The sequence below is a fragment of the Pteropus alecto genome, unplaced genomic scaffold, assembly GCF_000325575.1.
Source record: "Pteropus alecto unplaced genomic scaffold, ASM32557v1 scaffold88, whole genome shotgun sequence".
NCBI classification, from domain to species: domain Eukaryota; kingdom Metazoa; phylum Chordata; class Mammalia; order Chiroptera; family Pteropodidae; genus Pteropus; species Pteropus alecto.
The window spans coordinates 3,824,250-3,841,173 of record NW_006494611.1 but is presented as its reverse complement, the minus strand read 5'-3'; the positions used below and the strand labels follow the sequence as shown (position 1 = coordinate 3,841,173).

The 16,924-nt window shown below is 42.3% G+C and overlaps 1 protein-coding gene across 1 annotated transcript in view; it reads right to left on the bottom strand.

Annotated features, from left to right (window-relative positions):
* Window positions 1-3,481: 3,481 nt before the first annotated feature.
* Window positions 3,482-16,924, bottom strand: part of MAP3K13 (mitogen-activated protein kinase kinase kinase 13) — a 131,531-nt gene continuing 118,088 nt past the window's right edge. Inside the window, exons 9-15 of the mRNA XM_015599944.2 lie at window positions 16,529-16,638; window positions 15,626-15,742; window positions 14,798-14,935; window positions 11,003-11,771; window positions 9,510-9,580; window positions 6,823-7,120; window positions 3,482-5,919 (exon numbers count right to left, since the gene is read on the bottom strand). Of these exons, the coding sequence (XP_015455430.1) occupies window positions 5,818-5,919; window positions 6,823-7,120; window positions 9,510-9,580; window positions 11,003-11,771; window positions 14,798-14,935; window positions 15,626-15,742; window positions 16,529-16,638 (1,605 nt within the window). The 3' untranslated portion in view covers window positions 3,482-5,817. The remainder of the gene's footprint in view (window positions 5,920-6,822; window positions 7,121-9,509; window positions 9,581-11,002; window positions 11,772-14,797; window positions 14,936-15,625; window positions 15,743-16,528; window positions 16,639-16,924) is intronic.

Below are 16,924 nucleotides of genomic sequence, written 5' to 3'. Positions count from 1 at the left end.
TTTTCATTTTCACCTTTTCCCTCTCTAAGCTCACTTTATAGTAGGGTTACTAATAACAGAGGAGTAGCTATAAGATGGGCAGCAGGAAAGCCATACAGAAGAAGCAGAGGGCCAGTCTAAGCTACGACAGAATATCAAGAAGAGACTATAACAAAAGAAAATGATGGTGGTCTCTTCCTTCTATGGATGTGTCTAATGAAAAGAGCCACAGAGACTGGCTTTCCCCATCACCTGTTTTTCCTGGCTACAGGAAACCCAGTCACTTAAATTCTTCCTTTCCCTAAAGTTCTGACAAATGTGAAGGCAGCTCTCAGGACACAACCAGTAACTTTAGGAAAAGACAGGACCAGAAAACAGTGAAGTACACTTTTTAATTCCATGCATCAGTTTGCTTTGATAGTCGCTTTTGTTCCCGAAGGAAGCCGGCATCAGAAACCAACACAGGGAGCAGAGGAACTAATAGTATTGGAGACCACTGGGGAGACAGATGAGGGAGTTCATTTTGAGACTCTACCACAAAAAGAAGTTAATTTGCTCCAAATTGATAGGAAACTCAAATTACTGTAATAAAGAATCGAAGCGAGTTTTCCCATTTCTAGTCTGAGAAGTGGTCACTCTGGAGGTGAGAGCTACCTGGGTGACATGGTCAATAAGGATGTCTTCCTAATAGCTTGCACATTCTGGCTAGCATTCCCTCTGGCCTGCAACCATCAGAGGACCCTGTCTGCCTGGTCACTGTGCAGCAGCCTGGAGCCAGGAGCCAGTGTTCTCGAGTGCTATGAAGTGGCTCTGGAGAATAGGCCTATAATTCTGCCAGAACTTTCCTTACTGTGGCCTTGCCATCTATTTGGGAACTTGGCTTTATGTGAAATCCTGCCATCATGCTCTGGTCATGTGACAACAAAAGCCTTAATCCAACTCCTTTGGGGATAATACTATTTCTCAGCAGTGATTTCACAGTTCCCATCTTCTGCCACCTGTTCCTGAGAAGTGTTCCAGTTCCACAAGGGTCCTCTACTTGGCAGCCTAGTTCGTTCCAGTCTGAATAGGTGCTTGCAGTACAAGCTGTAACATGTAAACAAGCAGGCTAATGTGATTCTTATGTGCTATAGTCTGTGAGGTTGGTATAACATCGGTGGTGTGAGTATACTAGGACATTTATTCAATGACATCAGCAAAGAAATCTTGCTGCCTGGAAAGGCACTACTATTCATATTGACAGTACCAGTCAAAGTCTGGAAAAGAATGTCACATTGTTTTGGTAGATTAGTCTCACAGTTTAAGGAAAAAGCAAGTAACTGGGACTTAACATACTACATTTCTCTATAGAAGGTGAGGGAGGAACATGCTCATTTAACACAATGAAATGATGTAAATAAGACATTTGTCAGTGACTGGAGATTATTCAATTGGATTATAGTCTAAGGGCAGTGGGTGGGGGCCAGTGACTTTTTTCCTGCCGGGGTGCTGCCCTGAGAGTCATAGGTTGGAATCCCTAAGGAGAAGAATGATCCTGTCATTCTCCTGTCAGGGCTAACTCAAGATCTTGAAACACCCTTCGGAAATTAATTATGATCTTAGAGCTGAGGTGGCAAACATCTCCCCTTGCACATCAGTTCTAATCGAGTGGTGGTTGTTGCTCCCAGTGCTGTGTTGGGAGAGGATCTGAGGATGTGTCCAGGCTCAGTAGGAAATAAGGTGATCAAATAACATTGGTCTTGGGTGTTCAGGGCGGAGATGGTGGATGGTGGTATGTAGCGGTATTTTGGTTTCTGGCTTGGCGGCAAAACAGTATAGCACACTATACTGCAGAGCAAGGTGGGAATTCCTTGGTTTCCAAATATTATGTTCTATTTTGGAGAATTCAGTTCTAGGAAGTTCAAGTAGGAATATTTTAAGAAAAGGGGAGAAAATTGAGGACATCAGGGCATGGGGGAAAAAAGTCAATCATTTGCTCAATAAGGATGCATTTATGCTGAAAAGATGCCAGTGCTCCACAGTGGGGGACGGCATTTAAAACTGAGTTGGTACCAGGAAGACCCCAAACCAGCAAATCTATTACTTAAGGTCAGAGGGAAATTTAGCACAATGAGGCCCCAAAATGCATGTGCAATCCTTATTAAATCCTATTAAAAATATCCTTAATTCTAGAAAGATGGATTTATTGATACTAAAGTTTTAAAATACCTGAACCTCAAGTAGGCCATACCAGATCATCTTCAACTTTCTGAGCAGGCGTCCCCCACAATCTTGCAAATAGCTCCAAACTTTAAGGTCTATTATAATTTCAAAGTGAATGTAGGCTTCTCAGTTCTCTGCTAAGCAATTTTAAGAGGAATTGTTATTCAGAGGACAAGGTCTAAAAATAGATGGAAATCAGAACCAATGCTCATCTGCAACACAAATTAAAACTCATTATCTTGCAGTCAGTCAAAAACAGATGTTAAATGAATATGGACATTCTTCCCAAGGGGGTTCAACTTTCGATCAACAATGAAGCTTGAAATCACAGCCCTGGGAGGTTCCTGAAAGCACTGTTGCACTGTTGTCAAGACTGAAGAATTAGCTCTCAAATTCCCTGAGCTCTTGATTCAACACTCTTCAGATGATTGTGGAGTTGTTCTCAAAGAAACACACATCGGTTCAAAATTGTCCTGGTTACCTCAAGGCAGGCAGGTAGAGGGCAAGGCTGGGAGAGAGGTGGCATTTCTCTTTCTAACCTAAGGACGCTGTTCTTCTCTGAAGCCTCTAGTCATTTCTAAAAAATAAAAATGTTCAGTATGGAACTTTATTAAACTCTTGACAATACAATGAATGACTAAAGATTCAACACTGTCTACTGTCCCCTAATGTGCTCATAACAGTTAATCCAGATAGGCATATGGCATTATCATGACAGTCAGGATGGGAATGAAAAAAAAACTTATCAACATGATGAGGTATCAGATGTAGGTTTTCTAGGAAGATCACAACTGAAAGGTGTAGAACAGACATGACTCTCGTTTCTCTTTTTCACGATAGGTGGGCAAGAACTGGCAAGCTGAAGTGTCAGTGTTTTATACTGGACAGAAAGAGGACATGGAGTTGTAGCGTATCTTTTCCCAGAAGTAATAGACCAGAGAGATTCATAGTATAGTGTGGTCTGAAGTCAGAGGATGGAAAATAGGGCCTTTCAAGGTAGTATTTTTCTTTTGATCCTCTAAGTGACCAGGCCTTTCTAGAATTTCTCTAGTCTTATTATAGGATGACTTCACAGCTAGGCATTTTATGTCATACCATGGATATATATTTTTTTTTCCATTTTTTTTTAGTTCCCCTACTTCTCCCAACAAGGAGAAAACAGGTTGGTTTTGTGGGATCTGGCAGGAACAAGATTACAAAATATGCCACTAGTCTTGAAACTATAACTGATGGGCCCCATGCAGATATTCTCTAGGGCCATTCCTCTTAGGGCATTAAATAATTCTCTTTTTGCTTCTAATGTATTCTCATGATTTTATTTCTTAAGAAACTTGAGAACGTTTACAGCTTTTGAACTGTTTGTCCATCCATTCAGTCATCTGCCCACCCAGGAGCTTTCATGATCAAGCCAAAATCACAATCTATCCATCGGGCTCCAGGGCAGAAGACGTGCCCTCAGATGATTGCTGTTGTTCACAGAAAATGAGGGGATGCACCTACGATGAAAGCTGGAGAGCTCCCAGACGGCAGTTCCATTTTCTTTCCTTCGTAAAAATCATAAAAATTCGTAATAATTCATGGTTAGCATAAACACAATCATTGTGCTACACCGTAAACCACACCTTCTGATCGACAGAAAATGAGAATGATAATAATTATTATAAAATAAAATAACAGTGATAATAATGCCATAACTTAAGATCTTTCATGTAGTCCAGCTACAGAATTTATACAAAATGGAATAATTTAATGCAAACAATACTGCTCTCTGTATAAGTTAAACATTTTTCTTCATCTTAAGAGCTATAAATTATAGACACTAAATTTTAAATCAATATTTCAACATAAATTGTAAACAAATGGAGGGATCAAACAAGCAAGAGGAACTGCTCTAAATTCCCTCCTGCCTTTACTTTTTGGCTGATGCGATCAGTAAAACCCAGGAGAGGGCAAGGTTTTCATCTGCAGTGGAAATGGTTTAATACCTGTATGTTTAAGTCTTTCCTAATGTCCAACATGATGCATTATCAAAGAGTCAAGCCAACTTCTTCAGGTCTTGAGACTGGAGAAGGTTGTCTGACAGTAACCTATCTTGGAGACAGAGACAGGAACTAGGCCAACATTTGTTTTTATATAAAATTCTAGATAAAAATTTCCTTAAAGCCAAGGAACTATGAAGTACCTTGCGATGCTTTTCAGAACCCACGACCCTGGGGGCGGGAAGGACCCCATGCCTTGGAAATGTAAAACTGCTGCTCAGCATCAGTTGTTCTTTTCACAGATTTCCAAATCCAGTTATTCAAAACCGCATTGTTCCAAAGTGAAGTAGAATACATTTTACAAATCGCTTTTAACGAAAATGCTTTTGTGGTGGGAGAGGGGGTGCCTTTTGCAAGTTGCTTATATTGCCTTTATCTTGATAGTGGTAGCCAATCCCTAAAGCTTCCAGGATAGAATGGATTATGAACAAAAATAAGGGGATGGTTTGGGATTTGACATTGGACAGACTCACACACATCCTAGCTGCCTTCGAAGTCTGTTCTACTGTTGAAGCAATATGACTCTCGTAGACAAGCAACCTAGTTCCAGAGAGGGCCGATCCTGTCTACTTCACTTAGCTGAACTGAGACATTCTGACAATGCACTCTTACAAATTCCATATTTGCTTTTCTAACACTGTTGTTAATTTCCTTTTTTTCTTATTCTTCTCTCTTCCTCGGCACCCCTACCCTCCACTTTTTCCTAAAGCAACTGGTCAACAGGTAGAAAGGAAAGAGGCTACAAGAAAATGGCACATTGGTCAAGGTAACACATTTGTCAAGGTAGTGACAATGACAGCATTAAAAAGGGAAACAGTTGTCAAGGACAAAGTGTGACTCTGTCTGTGAGTCTCATTACCAAATGCCACTTAAAGTGTAAAACATGAAACCAGCTCCCACACATGGTTTTCGTTTTCCTCGTAGAGGAAGCACATGCCCTCAAAGACCGTTGGTGCAAGTACTGGTTGTCAAACGTTTTTAGGTCATTTCCATTGCCCAGCTGGACAAGGTGGTTGAATTTAGTGCAGTCTTTTCACAAGTTACCTGGAATTGCTTTTCTTTTGCTGTTCTTTGTTTCCTAAAATGCTCGACATGTCTTGCTCTGGCTCTTCTTCAGTCACTTATGGCCAAAAGAACTGGTCCCCTGTTCAAGTAGTGATAATACCGTCTGGCCCCACAAATTCCCAAGAATGTTGCTCCTAAATTCCACTTCTTTTCTTTCTTACTCTCTCTCTCTCTTTTTCAAGAAATTATTGTCTCTCTATATAGCACATATTGTTCACTCTTTACAGTACAAAGTGTTAAAATGTCAAACAAAAATAAATATCAGTGTTACAGTAGCTAGAATATTCAATAAAATAGATCCCTGCCATTCTTGATTGAAATGTTCAGTGAGACTTAATTTCATTTGGATATTTTTTTCCAGAAATTTGCGAAGTCTCATGTTCCTGTTATTGCAGCTCATTTCTAGGGGTAAGAAAGATGAGGCAGCTCTCTTCCCAGACAAAAAAGCGGGAGAGAGAGGGAAGAGTCTGGGGGTGGGATGGATTTGAAATGCCAGCATAGCCATGAGATCTTCAGGATGGGCATTCTCTCATTACCAAGTAGCAGAGCTGTAGTGTTTATTGGTCCTCACTGTGGCATCAGAACACTCCCCATCTGAAGAGTCACAGTCCGATTCTTCAAACTGCATAGGATTCTGCAAAGTCAAGACAAAATAAAACCCTAATTCATTTCTGCGATCACTCAGTAAACATACATTGAACACCTCCCACATGACAGGCATTGTGCTGGCTTGGTGGGTAAGAGGAGATGGCAGGGGAGGCCCCCACCTCATAGCCACGTTCCTCATCTACAAAGATAGATGAGACCAGGTCCTGTCCTTGTGGGACTTATGGAGACATATAAAGATGATGCTGACGATGACAGTTATGACAGTACCACCAGAGCCCCATTTACACAGCATTTACTATGTTCCAGGTACTGCTGTAAGTGCTTTACATCTATTAATCCATTTAATTCTCATAACAACCCTATGAGATGGATGCTGTTATCATATCCATTTTACAGATAAGACAGCTGACCTACAGAGAGGTTAAGTGGCTTGCCCAAAATCACATAGTAAGTAAGCGGAAAGGCTAGGGTTTGCATCTAGGCAGATTCCAGGCTACACGATTTCAACCACTGTGCTATCTCACCTCTCAAAAGGTAGTAGTATATATGAACTAAAGTGTTACATGGGCTAAGATAGCCTCATCCAGGGGCTATCTAGTGGGGACATGGAGGAGGAGGTTGGGAAGAGGTGATGTTTGGGTTAAATCTTGGGTTAAATAGTGGGGACACGGAGGAGGAGGTTGGGAAGAGGTGATGTTTGGGAATGAAGGGGTTCTTGAGCAGTTCACTGTTGTGCCTCATCTGGGAGAACTACCTTCATTTTGGGGAGCTCTGTTGATCTTTGTACCTCTACTTACTTCATGGAGGCAGTTGTATTTTATACACTAAATGGGAATTGTCAAGGCCCTAGGGACTTAACCACATCGTAACCCAAAAGAGCTACAGGAAGGGAACAGCGATGACAGGAGATGGCAGGAGAGGCCCCCACCTCATAGCCACGTTCCTCTGTGCACAACTTGCCCAAAGACATCTGTGTCTTCACGCGGCGCACAGCACACTCCTTGTCAGAGAGCCCGTCGGAATGTGAGGATATGTCGATGGGGATCTCCGGAGTCTGGGACAGCAGGTCGTCCAGTTTCTCTGCCAGGCGGTCTTCAAGTTTCTCAGCTAACTCATCGGGGCTGTTCGAGTGGTCACTGGTATTTCCCTCCTCTCCATCAGACACAGAGAAATTCTCAGAGCTAAAGGTTGAATATGACTGGCAGCTGCTGATACAGCGATGGGGCCTAGAACCACAAAGAACAAGAACTTAATCACAGGAACAACTACTGTCCTCACCTCATCTGTCAATCATAGCCTTGGTTAGAGCTCATCTGTTTTTCTTCCTGTCCTTCAGGGAGATGTAAATCCAGATAGGTTGAAACTAATTTTAAAGCAGCAAAGAGGGAAATTTATGTTTATGTGGCTAAACTCCAAAGCCGATGGCTACCACTGGTCTTGAAAAAAACCAGCTGGTCTAATCATCCCGTGTATACCTATGCATGGTATGGAAATGTTCACACTGAACTTATGCTTCTTATTCACAGAATCCTAGATGCTCGCAGGTGAAGGAGATTTTGGAGATTCTCTAGTCTAACTCATTTCTCAGAACAGAATACGAGTCACAGAAGGGAATGTTCTTGTTTAAGGCCAAACCATCAGAAAAGGCAGAGCTTTCGTTTGAGTAGGTCTAGTCACACCCCACTCAGTGTCCTTCTCTACCCACACCCCACCCCAGCTGCACTGTCCATTGGGCATGGCAGCCCTGGAAGGCAAGTGCTTTCGCCACTCCTGTCAACTGATCCCCGACAGAAATGAGCTTGGAAGGCACATTCACTCTGAGGCTGTGGGCACTGCCCAGCTAGTCAGTGGCACACTCCAGTTATCATCTGGGTTTAGCTCTGACAAGGCAAAATTTTAGGAGTGGTAGGAGGAAAATTTGCAAAACTTCCTCATTTCTTTCTCATTGTTTACAAGTAGTCTAGTAAATAAGGATGCTGTTAGCTTATACTGGTTTAAAAACAAAACGAATAATAAAAGAAGACTGCTTTTTCCTCTGTCATTGTCTAATCTTTCTGTATTTCTTAATACAAAATGCTTTTGAGGGCATATGATCTAAGCCTGGCAGATAACCAGGCCAGGTGGTGGGCTGGGGTTACGAGGCGGGTCAAGGACTCATGAAAAGAGCCCATATGGAAAAAGGAAGTGAAAGCAAGACTCACACAACTTCTTGAGGCTGGAAACCCAGAAGGGGGACAGGGAGAAGAATGTTATAATATAAAAAGCAAAACCATGCTGTAAAAACATAAATATAATTTGCACCATAGCAAAAAAGAAAGGTGGGAAGCCATTAGGTGGGCTGAATTCACGGTATGTCATAGGAGCAAAAGCTGGAAATGATATCCTTGTGATGCCAGTAGAATGAGTTCACAGAATGAAAAGACATTTTGTTCCGGCTCAGTCTTGCTGCATAGGAGAAATCACAGTATCCAAGGAGACAGTAAGACAGTAATAGCGACATGGCAGGAATAGCTCAAGGAATGAGAACAGATTTCAATTTTGTGCACAGCATGGGGACCCAGAATACAATTTACTAAAGGTTTTCGGAGAATTCCTGTTTCTGAGCAGGTACATGAAACTTCCAGGGATTCTTAGAGCTTTACCTTTCAAGAACAAAATGCCTTTAGCAGAAAAGGCCTCTTGGGAGGAAAACTATCTTCCCTACTCCTACATAAGAGTAGCTCTATTCTAGAAGTAGAGGGATGGGTTCCTTCTTTAATCCTATAAGCAAATTATATCACTAGCTAAGTAAGAAGCTCTTTCCAAGCCTCGGCTGAAGGAGGATTCAACTTATCTAATTATAAATTAATTTGAAGCATAAAATCCAAGGCATGGAGAGTGCTATGGACCGAACTGTGTCCCCCAAGCCCCAAATTCATATGTTGCAAAGCCCTAACCTCCAATGTAACTAAATCTGGAGACAGGGTCTTTTGGAGGTAATTAAGGTTAAATGAGGTCATAAGGGTGGGGCCCTAATCCAATAGGACTGTGGCCTTATAAGAAGAAGAAGATCTCTCTTCCCTCCCTGCTAACTACAAGAGGACACTGTAAGAAAGCTGCTGTCTGCAAACTAGGATGGGCGTTCTCACCAGGAACCTTGATGTTGGACTTTCTGGCCTCCAGAACTGAGAAATAAATTTCTATTGTTTAAGCCATTCAGTCTATGGTATTTTGTTACAGCAGCCCGAACAAACTAATACAGGAAGGTACACTAGAAACCAATAAAATAATCCATAAAACACTAATAAACTGCCTACTATATTCTCAATAATCCAGCTAACCCTAATAAACTGCCTACTATATTCTCAATTGTCACCTTGAATCTGTATTTCTGCTCCTCATCTCAAAGTTCCTATGAAATGAATTCTGATGAACTGAGATCTACTGTGCATAACCAGTTGCCAGATCTCCCAGGCCAGATCTGCTGCGATGGGAATGGGAAACCATGAACATAGTGAGTTCAAATTTCTCTACATAGTGGCTATTAGAAAGTCACCTACCATTGAACAGGAAATGGGGCAAACTCAGGGTTTTCCCCAGTTACACTGAAAGCAATCATGTATTTGATGATTTTACCTCTGTCTTCGTGGAAATTCAACTTCACTATCTACTTCCCCTTCTTCTTCTTCTGAGGAGTCATCTCCACTCTGAGGAAAACAAGGGGAAAAGAGTTGTCTCTCTTTCCTCTCCTCTCTCTCTCTCTCTCTCTCTCTCTCGCGCACACACACACACACACACACACACACATACACACACATGCCCCATGCAGGCATACAGTTCTCGTAAAGATTTAATTATCACCAAAAGGCATTGAGTAGTAGCTTGCTGAGTATCATCTTTAAACATATATATCTTTACTCATTCATTTAGGGACTTTTCCTGGGTGTCCATGATGATAGGCCCTGTACTAGATGTTAGAAGACATATAGAACTGAGTAAAATGTTATCTTTGCCCTGAGGGAGACAAAGGCTCCATGAAAGTGTCCAAAAATATAGTTCCAAGACTGTAGCCCTCAGCTTTAACTTCTTTTCTATTAAATATCGAGCTGACCAAAACGTACTCGTTTATATTCTATACCCTTTCATTCCTTCAACTAAACTCCTGATGAAGATGATGATATGAAACCATACCTAAAATTGAGTGGATGTCTACTGTGTGCTAAATACTTTTCATACAGAATCTTATTTTTAACTCATTAGCAAGATGAGCTCACATTTTTGGATGGCTGTTATGTGCCAGGCTCTGTTCTAAATGCTTTATGTGTATGAACTCATTTAATCTTCACATCAACCAATGAGGCAGGGTCCACTATTAATAGTTTCGTCCCATTTTACAGAAAAGGACACTGAGGTTCATAGAGGTACTAAGTAGAAGAGCTTGGCTTTGAACTCAGGTCTGTCTGACTCTCAAGCTTGTGCTCTTAACCACTACAGTGGACTGCGTCCCAGCTTACACACTCCAGGAAGCCAGAGGGCAAGGACAGAAATAGGCTCAATGACTGAGAACTGGCTGAGTCATGACGCTTATTAATTAAGGCACTGTTTTCCAAAATACATTGTGAAGAAAGCTAGTTCCATGGGGCATTAATAGATGTTATTTTTTAAAGGCAGTATGATCAAATAGGTGAGGGAAATGCTGGATTAAACAAAGTTACTGCATGTTTTTCAAAGCTGAGGAGTTGTTTACATAAGCTGGCAATATCGTGTTAATCAAACTTGTTTCATAATGGGATCCTTCCTTCCTGCAGCATGCCTCACGACTAGGCTAGAGTAGTGGTTTGCAAATTATTTTGATTACATATCCCTAATATATGGTCATTTGTCTATAAATTATATACATTTGAATCAGTCTCCTGGTTCAGTAGTTCCCAAAGTGTATTTCCTAGTTCATCGCTTATGCTGTGTGGAAAGAAAGTATTTAAAGCAAAAGTAACTTGTTTATGCTTTTGCAATCTCATCCTTTTACCAAATGTATATTTTTTATGTATGTTTTATAATGCACAAAATATGATAGGCTCTGACATTCCATGAAAGCAGTGACACACAATGCTGCTCCCATTACTGCCTACCTTTTGGAGGGGCCTTGTTTTTCGAGGTAGCATCGGCGGGGTGATGTGATGAGGGACGCCAAGGGATGAGGCAGACCTACAGCCGCTGAATTCGTTTTCTTCCATTTTCTCAGAATCCTGGGCATTTTCTGAGAGGAGATTATGTGCTGGTGACATAAAAAGGTTGGGGCTCCTCCCCGTTGGCTCAGCAGAGGGAACATCTAAGGACCCACACTGTTCTGGCGTACATGAGAGGCAGGGGTCATAGGAGTCAGCCTGACAACAGCCCCAGGGGCCAGCCTGGCCCTTGTCAGGCTCAGAACTTCTCCAGCAATCTGCTGCCATGGCTGTAGAGATGAGGTCAGGGCTAGAGCCAGGCATCTGTCTCTGAGCATGGTTGCTGAGTGGGCTCCGCAGGGCTGCTGCTGGGCCAAAATACCTCAGGTTGTTGGCGCAGGTTGCAATGTCCTGTCCGTGCATATTGAGCCTGGGATGGTGACTCTGAGACGTGGCAGGAGGGGGTTGCTGGTATTGCTGCTGCGAAGAAGGGCACTGGGATTGAGCTTGGTGTAGATAAGTGGGATGGGGTGAATTTTCCTGGGCTGGCTGGTTTTTCAAGATCGCTGCAAAGTCACTGTGGCTGCCTCTGCTGTTCCCTCGGCGGTGGCGTGGTTTGCTCCGGTATCGGCTCTTGCTGCTTGAGGTGGACATTTTGGGACTTCCGGACAAAGGGGATGCAGCGGGAGCCACCTCCATACTGGGGATACCTTCAGATCGCAGCAGATCTGGCCTGGGAGAAAAGTACAGACTTAGTTTAGGACATATGAAAACATATTAAAGTTTGGGAAAATGTATCGCAAGCCTTAACATACATACACCCTTGGATTCAGCAGTCACACATACAGGGGTTCATCCAATGGAGATAACGATGTGCGCAAAGATGTAAGTTTGAAGATGTTTTGTTACAGTATTGCTTAAAATAGCAAAAAGTTAGTAATAACCTAGATGTCTGCTTATAGAGGATTCCCTTTATTCCTTCTGGATCTTATTCTGTGCCTCTACAGCCAAGGTACTCAATCCAGAAATTGTAATTACACCCTACAGGTTTCTTGATATCTTCCTCATAGTATGAGCTATCAGCGTGGTGCTAACAGACTAAGGCACAGGCATGGGCGTTTGCCCACAATCAGAAATCTGTCCGATGATGGACCCTAATAGATCTTACAAGAGATCACAAAGGAATGAGGTCTGGTACCAGAGAAAGAAACTTCAGGTTAATTAGACAAAAGGCTAAATTCAGGGAGTTTGGTCTAGACATGGGCTCCTTGAGAGCTGAGACTATGTCATATCCATCCTTGTATGTGAAGGACCTTAACAATGACTCTTGCTCATAATAGGTAGTCAATAAATGTTCAAGGAAGTGGGGACTATGAGGGTGGGGTCAGAAGAGAGGGAAATAGTAAAGAACCCAGAAGGCTGAATAAGGCCAACAAGAAAAGGGCTTGTGAGGAGAACCCTGGCATTGTGCTGGGCTCCTCATGGGAGGGGATCCTCTCACAGCTCTGTTTAAAGGTGCCCACTGGGCCAGTCATGTAGATCACGAGCAGGAGGAAGCCAGTGCCTGAAGGTAAACCCTGTGCACACTGACTCCAAGGCACGTAGGTAAACAGTGATTTCTGAACTGATAAAGCAATTCAGAGCAGAGATCGTAGGATGCCAGGTAGTACTGCTATTTCCTTTCTACCAGAGACTAGCCTCACTCTTCTTTGGGACTAGACAGATACAAATCAGCAGGATATTTTGAAGCTGGAGGGACCAAACTCTTTTTTTTTTTAAACAACAGAATCCTTTTCTCAAATTAATTATCAGGAGAAGCCCAGTATATAGAACAGACATGGTGGAACAGTTGAAGAGGGGTGGGAGAGCAGAGGCCCCTCCCTACCGGGCTCTGCCTCCTCATCTTCTCTACCCCTGCGGTAGACCCTGAGGTGTTTCTCTTGCAGGCCCTGGGGTACCCAAACCTTGCTTGGAAACACAGATACAGTCCTGCCCCTACCCTATTTGATGAGGAACCCAGAGCCCAGCCAGAGTGGCTCATGGTCTCACAGCCCGTTACTGGTACCATCCAGACCAGAAGTCCCTGCCAATTTCCAGTCTTGCTAATTGTATATTCAGGGTACAGCTTGAAGGTACACACAAATCACTTGGGAGCTTATGAAACTGATTGAGTAGATCTGGGATGGGGCCTAAGAGTCTGTGTTTCTAATATGCTCTCAGATGATGCTGAACTGAGGACCATACTTTGAATAGTAGGGTCTATAGGAAATTAGCTGGCATCAGGCAGAAGGAATGAGTTTTTCTTTTCTTTGCTTTCGGGAGAAGTGCAGTTAAAGATTTGTCTTAGCACAAAAGTTCCAGGAGTTACTGATTCATGATAAGGTAGGTACTGATATCAGCAGCTTCCTGTCTCAGCTTCACAGTTCTACTGTCAACTGGCCAACTTGTGCCCCAGAAGGTATCTGAACAGAGGAGGCCCTGGGGCTTTTGTTGAGGGGTCAGAGAGGTTAGTTGGCTTGTGCCCATCACAAAGCAAGTAAATACCAGAACTCATAACTGGAATAGTTCTTTCTCCATTCCAAGCTTCTCCTTATTATAAGGTATTTAGACTATCTTATTGGCCTTTACTCTCCTGTGACAGGCTTGGTGGATCCATAATTGAACTCTGACTCTCTTCTTTCTAGTCGTTAATGAAATACAAATTGAAACCTAGGCTAAAGGATGGTGGATGATTTCTCTCTCTGATCTTGGAGGTCACTGAACTTCTAACTTGATCATCATTGGACTATCCAAATAATCTGAAACTCAACTCCTTAAAGGGGCAATTGACTGAAAGTACAACTCTTCCTAGTTCTAATACCCATCTAGGTCACTTTCCTGGGCAAGTTCGGTTAGCCTGTTGACTAAGTATCTGCTGGTGGTGTCAAACTCCTTCCAACATATTTCTCACAGCACAGAGAAAAGTAAACATGAGGTCATACTTAAGAAAAGGTACTATTTTCTCCCCTAATGTTAGTTTTAACTATAGGCAGAATCCAGGGAGGAGCCAGCAGGCGTACTCTGTCCCTAATTAGTATACCCAAAGCAAAAGTGTTGGGATTTCTGGAGGGTTTTGCCTGGTGCCATCTGAAAACGATTTCTCAGAACTTGACTAGAAGGTGGTCAGGAGTGGTAAGGGAAAGCAAAATTGGAATTAATCCATGGAGTTACTATTAGTAGTTTAGATTTATATTAGTCATGCTATGGTAGAATGGCCAACATTCTGAAACCTCAAAAAACCATTCTTGGTTTGTATTTTCTCAGTACCTTTATTCTTACTGCATTTAGCTCAAGTCTCACTGCTGGGTCCACACCCCATGTTTAGGGACATTCCTTTCCTTTACATTAATTTAGCAAGAATAGAGCCAACTCTCCATTATTTAGGAAGAATGAGGCTCTAGCTTATAATAGGCAGAGCTGGAATTTGAATTCAGGTCTGTCTGGTCCCCAGTTTATTCTCTTTTCACTATTCCATGCTAAGATAATAAATATCTATGTCTCAGACAGCAAAAACTGGATTCCTAGAGTGCATGACATACTTTCTATTACCTTCCTACTCTGTTTTACCTAGAGGCAAGTGTGCTAATGTGCTATCCAGAGGCAAGTGTGCTAAGTGAGGTAGAGTGGCCACACCTACCATCATTTGATTATGTATTTTTAGGGGGTTAGATAAATATCATTTATCTAAATATCAGGTCAGCACAAGTGTCTCAAACTCACCGTTTGGTCTGCATCCCAGGTTTGTGAGGCACCCCTTTTCTTTTCATGAGCTTCTCCATGGCATTGGGGTGGATTATTGGACGGACAGGGTGTCGTTTGTAGGTCCCAGGGTACTTCTTTTCCACTGCTTGCTCACGTCTGCAGAATGAGAGAAAAAGCCCCATCTCAGTCACTGCTGACAGAAAAGATGGGCAGGATGTTTTCACAGGCAAATTCCATCCACAGATTCTGGCCACGTTTACCAGATGCAGCCTATCTGAATAATGAGGCTGCCATTCAGATAAAAAAGGAAATAAAATACTAAATTCAAATTAATCTGACTTCATTTTTTCCTTCAGCTCACAGATGGACTCAGAGGCTGACATTCCCTTCCCCAACACATTTCATGAGAGACACAATACAATGGTAGAAGACCTACTTGTTTCAGTAGCTGCTGCTATGGCCGAGACCCTGTAGTTTTCTTGACATTCTCAGGAATACCTTAAACCACTTGCAGTAGCTACCTTACTTCCCCAGGGGGCAACAAGCTCCCTCTCATTCACACCAAGCTCCTTCACGAAATGAGGACCCCTTCTCTGAGCCATTCAGCAGGGTGAAGTAGCAAATGCCTGTCAAGTGCATGTTCCCCTAGAACTAGCTCTGTGGCAACTCCACTCAATCATAAACCTCACTGGGGTCAGGGACCCGTGCACAGCATATCCTTGAAGGGATGCTGGGTGAATGAATAACAACATATCTGCCAGTTCTGAGTAGCAGCAACGAGGAACAGTAGTACATTTCTGCTGATAGACCAAGATTGTAAGGGCAGACAGTGGTCTGGATCCATACTTAATGAGCTCCTTCTCCCGCATCTCCAGCTGTAGCATGATGGCGCTCAGTTCCATGTATAAATTATTAGCCCGCTCAAGTTTCCTCTCATAGTGTTCACGGATATCTAAAGCATGCCTGTCAAAGAAAACACAGGATTAGTGAAACTGACCAACTTGGGGGAGAACAAAGGTCAGCTCTAATGAAATAAGAACCAGGATGGTTTATCTCGAAAGCATTTGCCCAAAGGCCCTCTAAATTTAAGGCTTCCATGTCCAGTGCAATGACTCGGACAAGATGGAGTGGGAGATGGAAAATTCAAGCTTTCCATTTGGTTTATTCTTAAGGGCCACATCTAGCCATACAGAATAGCCAGGAGGGCCACATGTAATATCTCGATGTGATCTGTGTATAATTTGTAGCTTTCGTGTAGTGTTAGGAATATCATAATAAGAATACACTATAATGAGATATAATATAGTATAACTCATATGTTAATGGAAATATGCAGTCAGAGCTGACACCATGATCACTCATTTATACTTATTCATGGTAGAGATCTTACCTAATTATGGTGGTTACCTATGACCATGTCTTGTACCCCTTACAGGTTATAAGCATCTTGAGACTGAACACTACATCTTATAAATTTCTGGCCTTCTCTGTCACCTAGGATAGGGGCCGAAGGAACAAACAGCACTGCTCTAGGAATCTATGTTGCAGAGATAAAATAAAGGAGGATAACAGAGTTGGGGGAGAGGATAAGGCAGTGATATGAGGGAAGTCTAACTTTTAAAGAGAAAAACAATAAATAGCGGGGATGAAAGGTATGTAGAAAGTGAAATGGCGATTCACAAAGAGAGTTCCTGCTAATATCTGAAGACCTTGGGATAAGAAGAGGTGGAGAAGGAGAGATCAGCTGACCTGAGCTCTTCTCTGCGCCTTCTAATCAGTTCTTCATCTAATCGGTGTATACAAGTTCCTTCACTTTTGATTTTCTCAAAGTGTTTTTTCACTTCCTCTCTCCATTCAGCCTGGGCAAAGGATAAATTAAATTTTGTTAATATTCTAGGAGTTTCAATCCCTGATATAATCATAGGATCATGTACAAGAATATTTTTCCCTGCATACTTTTCCTGAGGAGCTTTACAGAATAGATAGGTGTTCAATAAATATTAGTTCGTGTGTGTGTTTTAATTTCCTTTATGAAAAAATGGACAAAAAATAGAGAGAGATGTTTAACTGCAATAAAATGGCCCTGTGTGAAAAAAATGTTAGTTCATAGCAAAATATCTCATGATAATGTATCTGCATACCCCA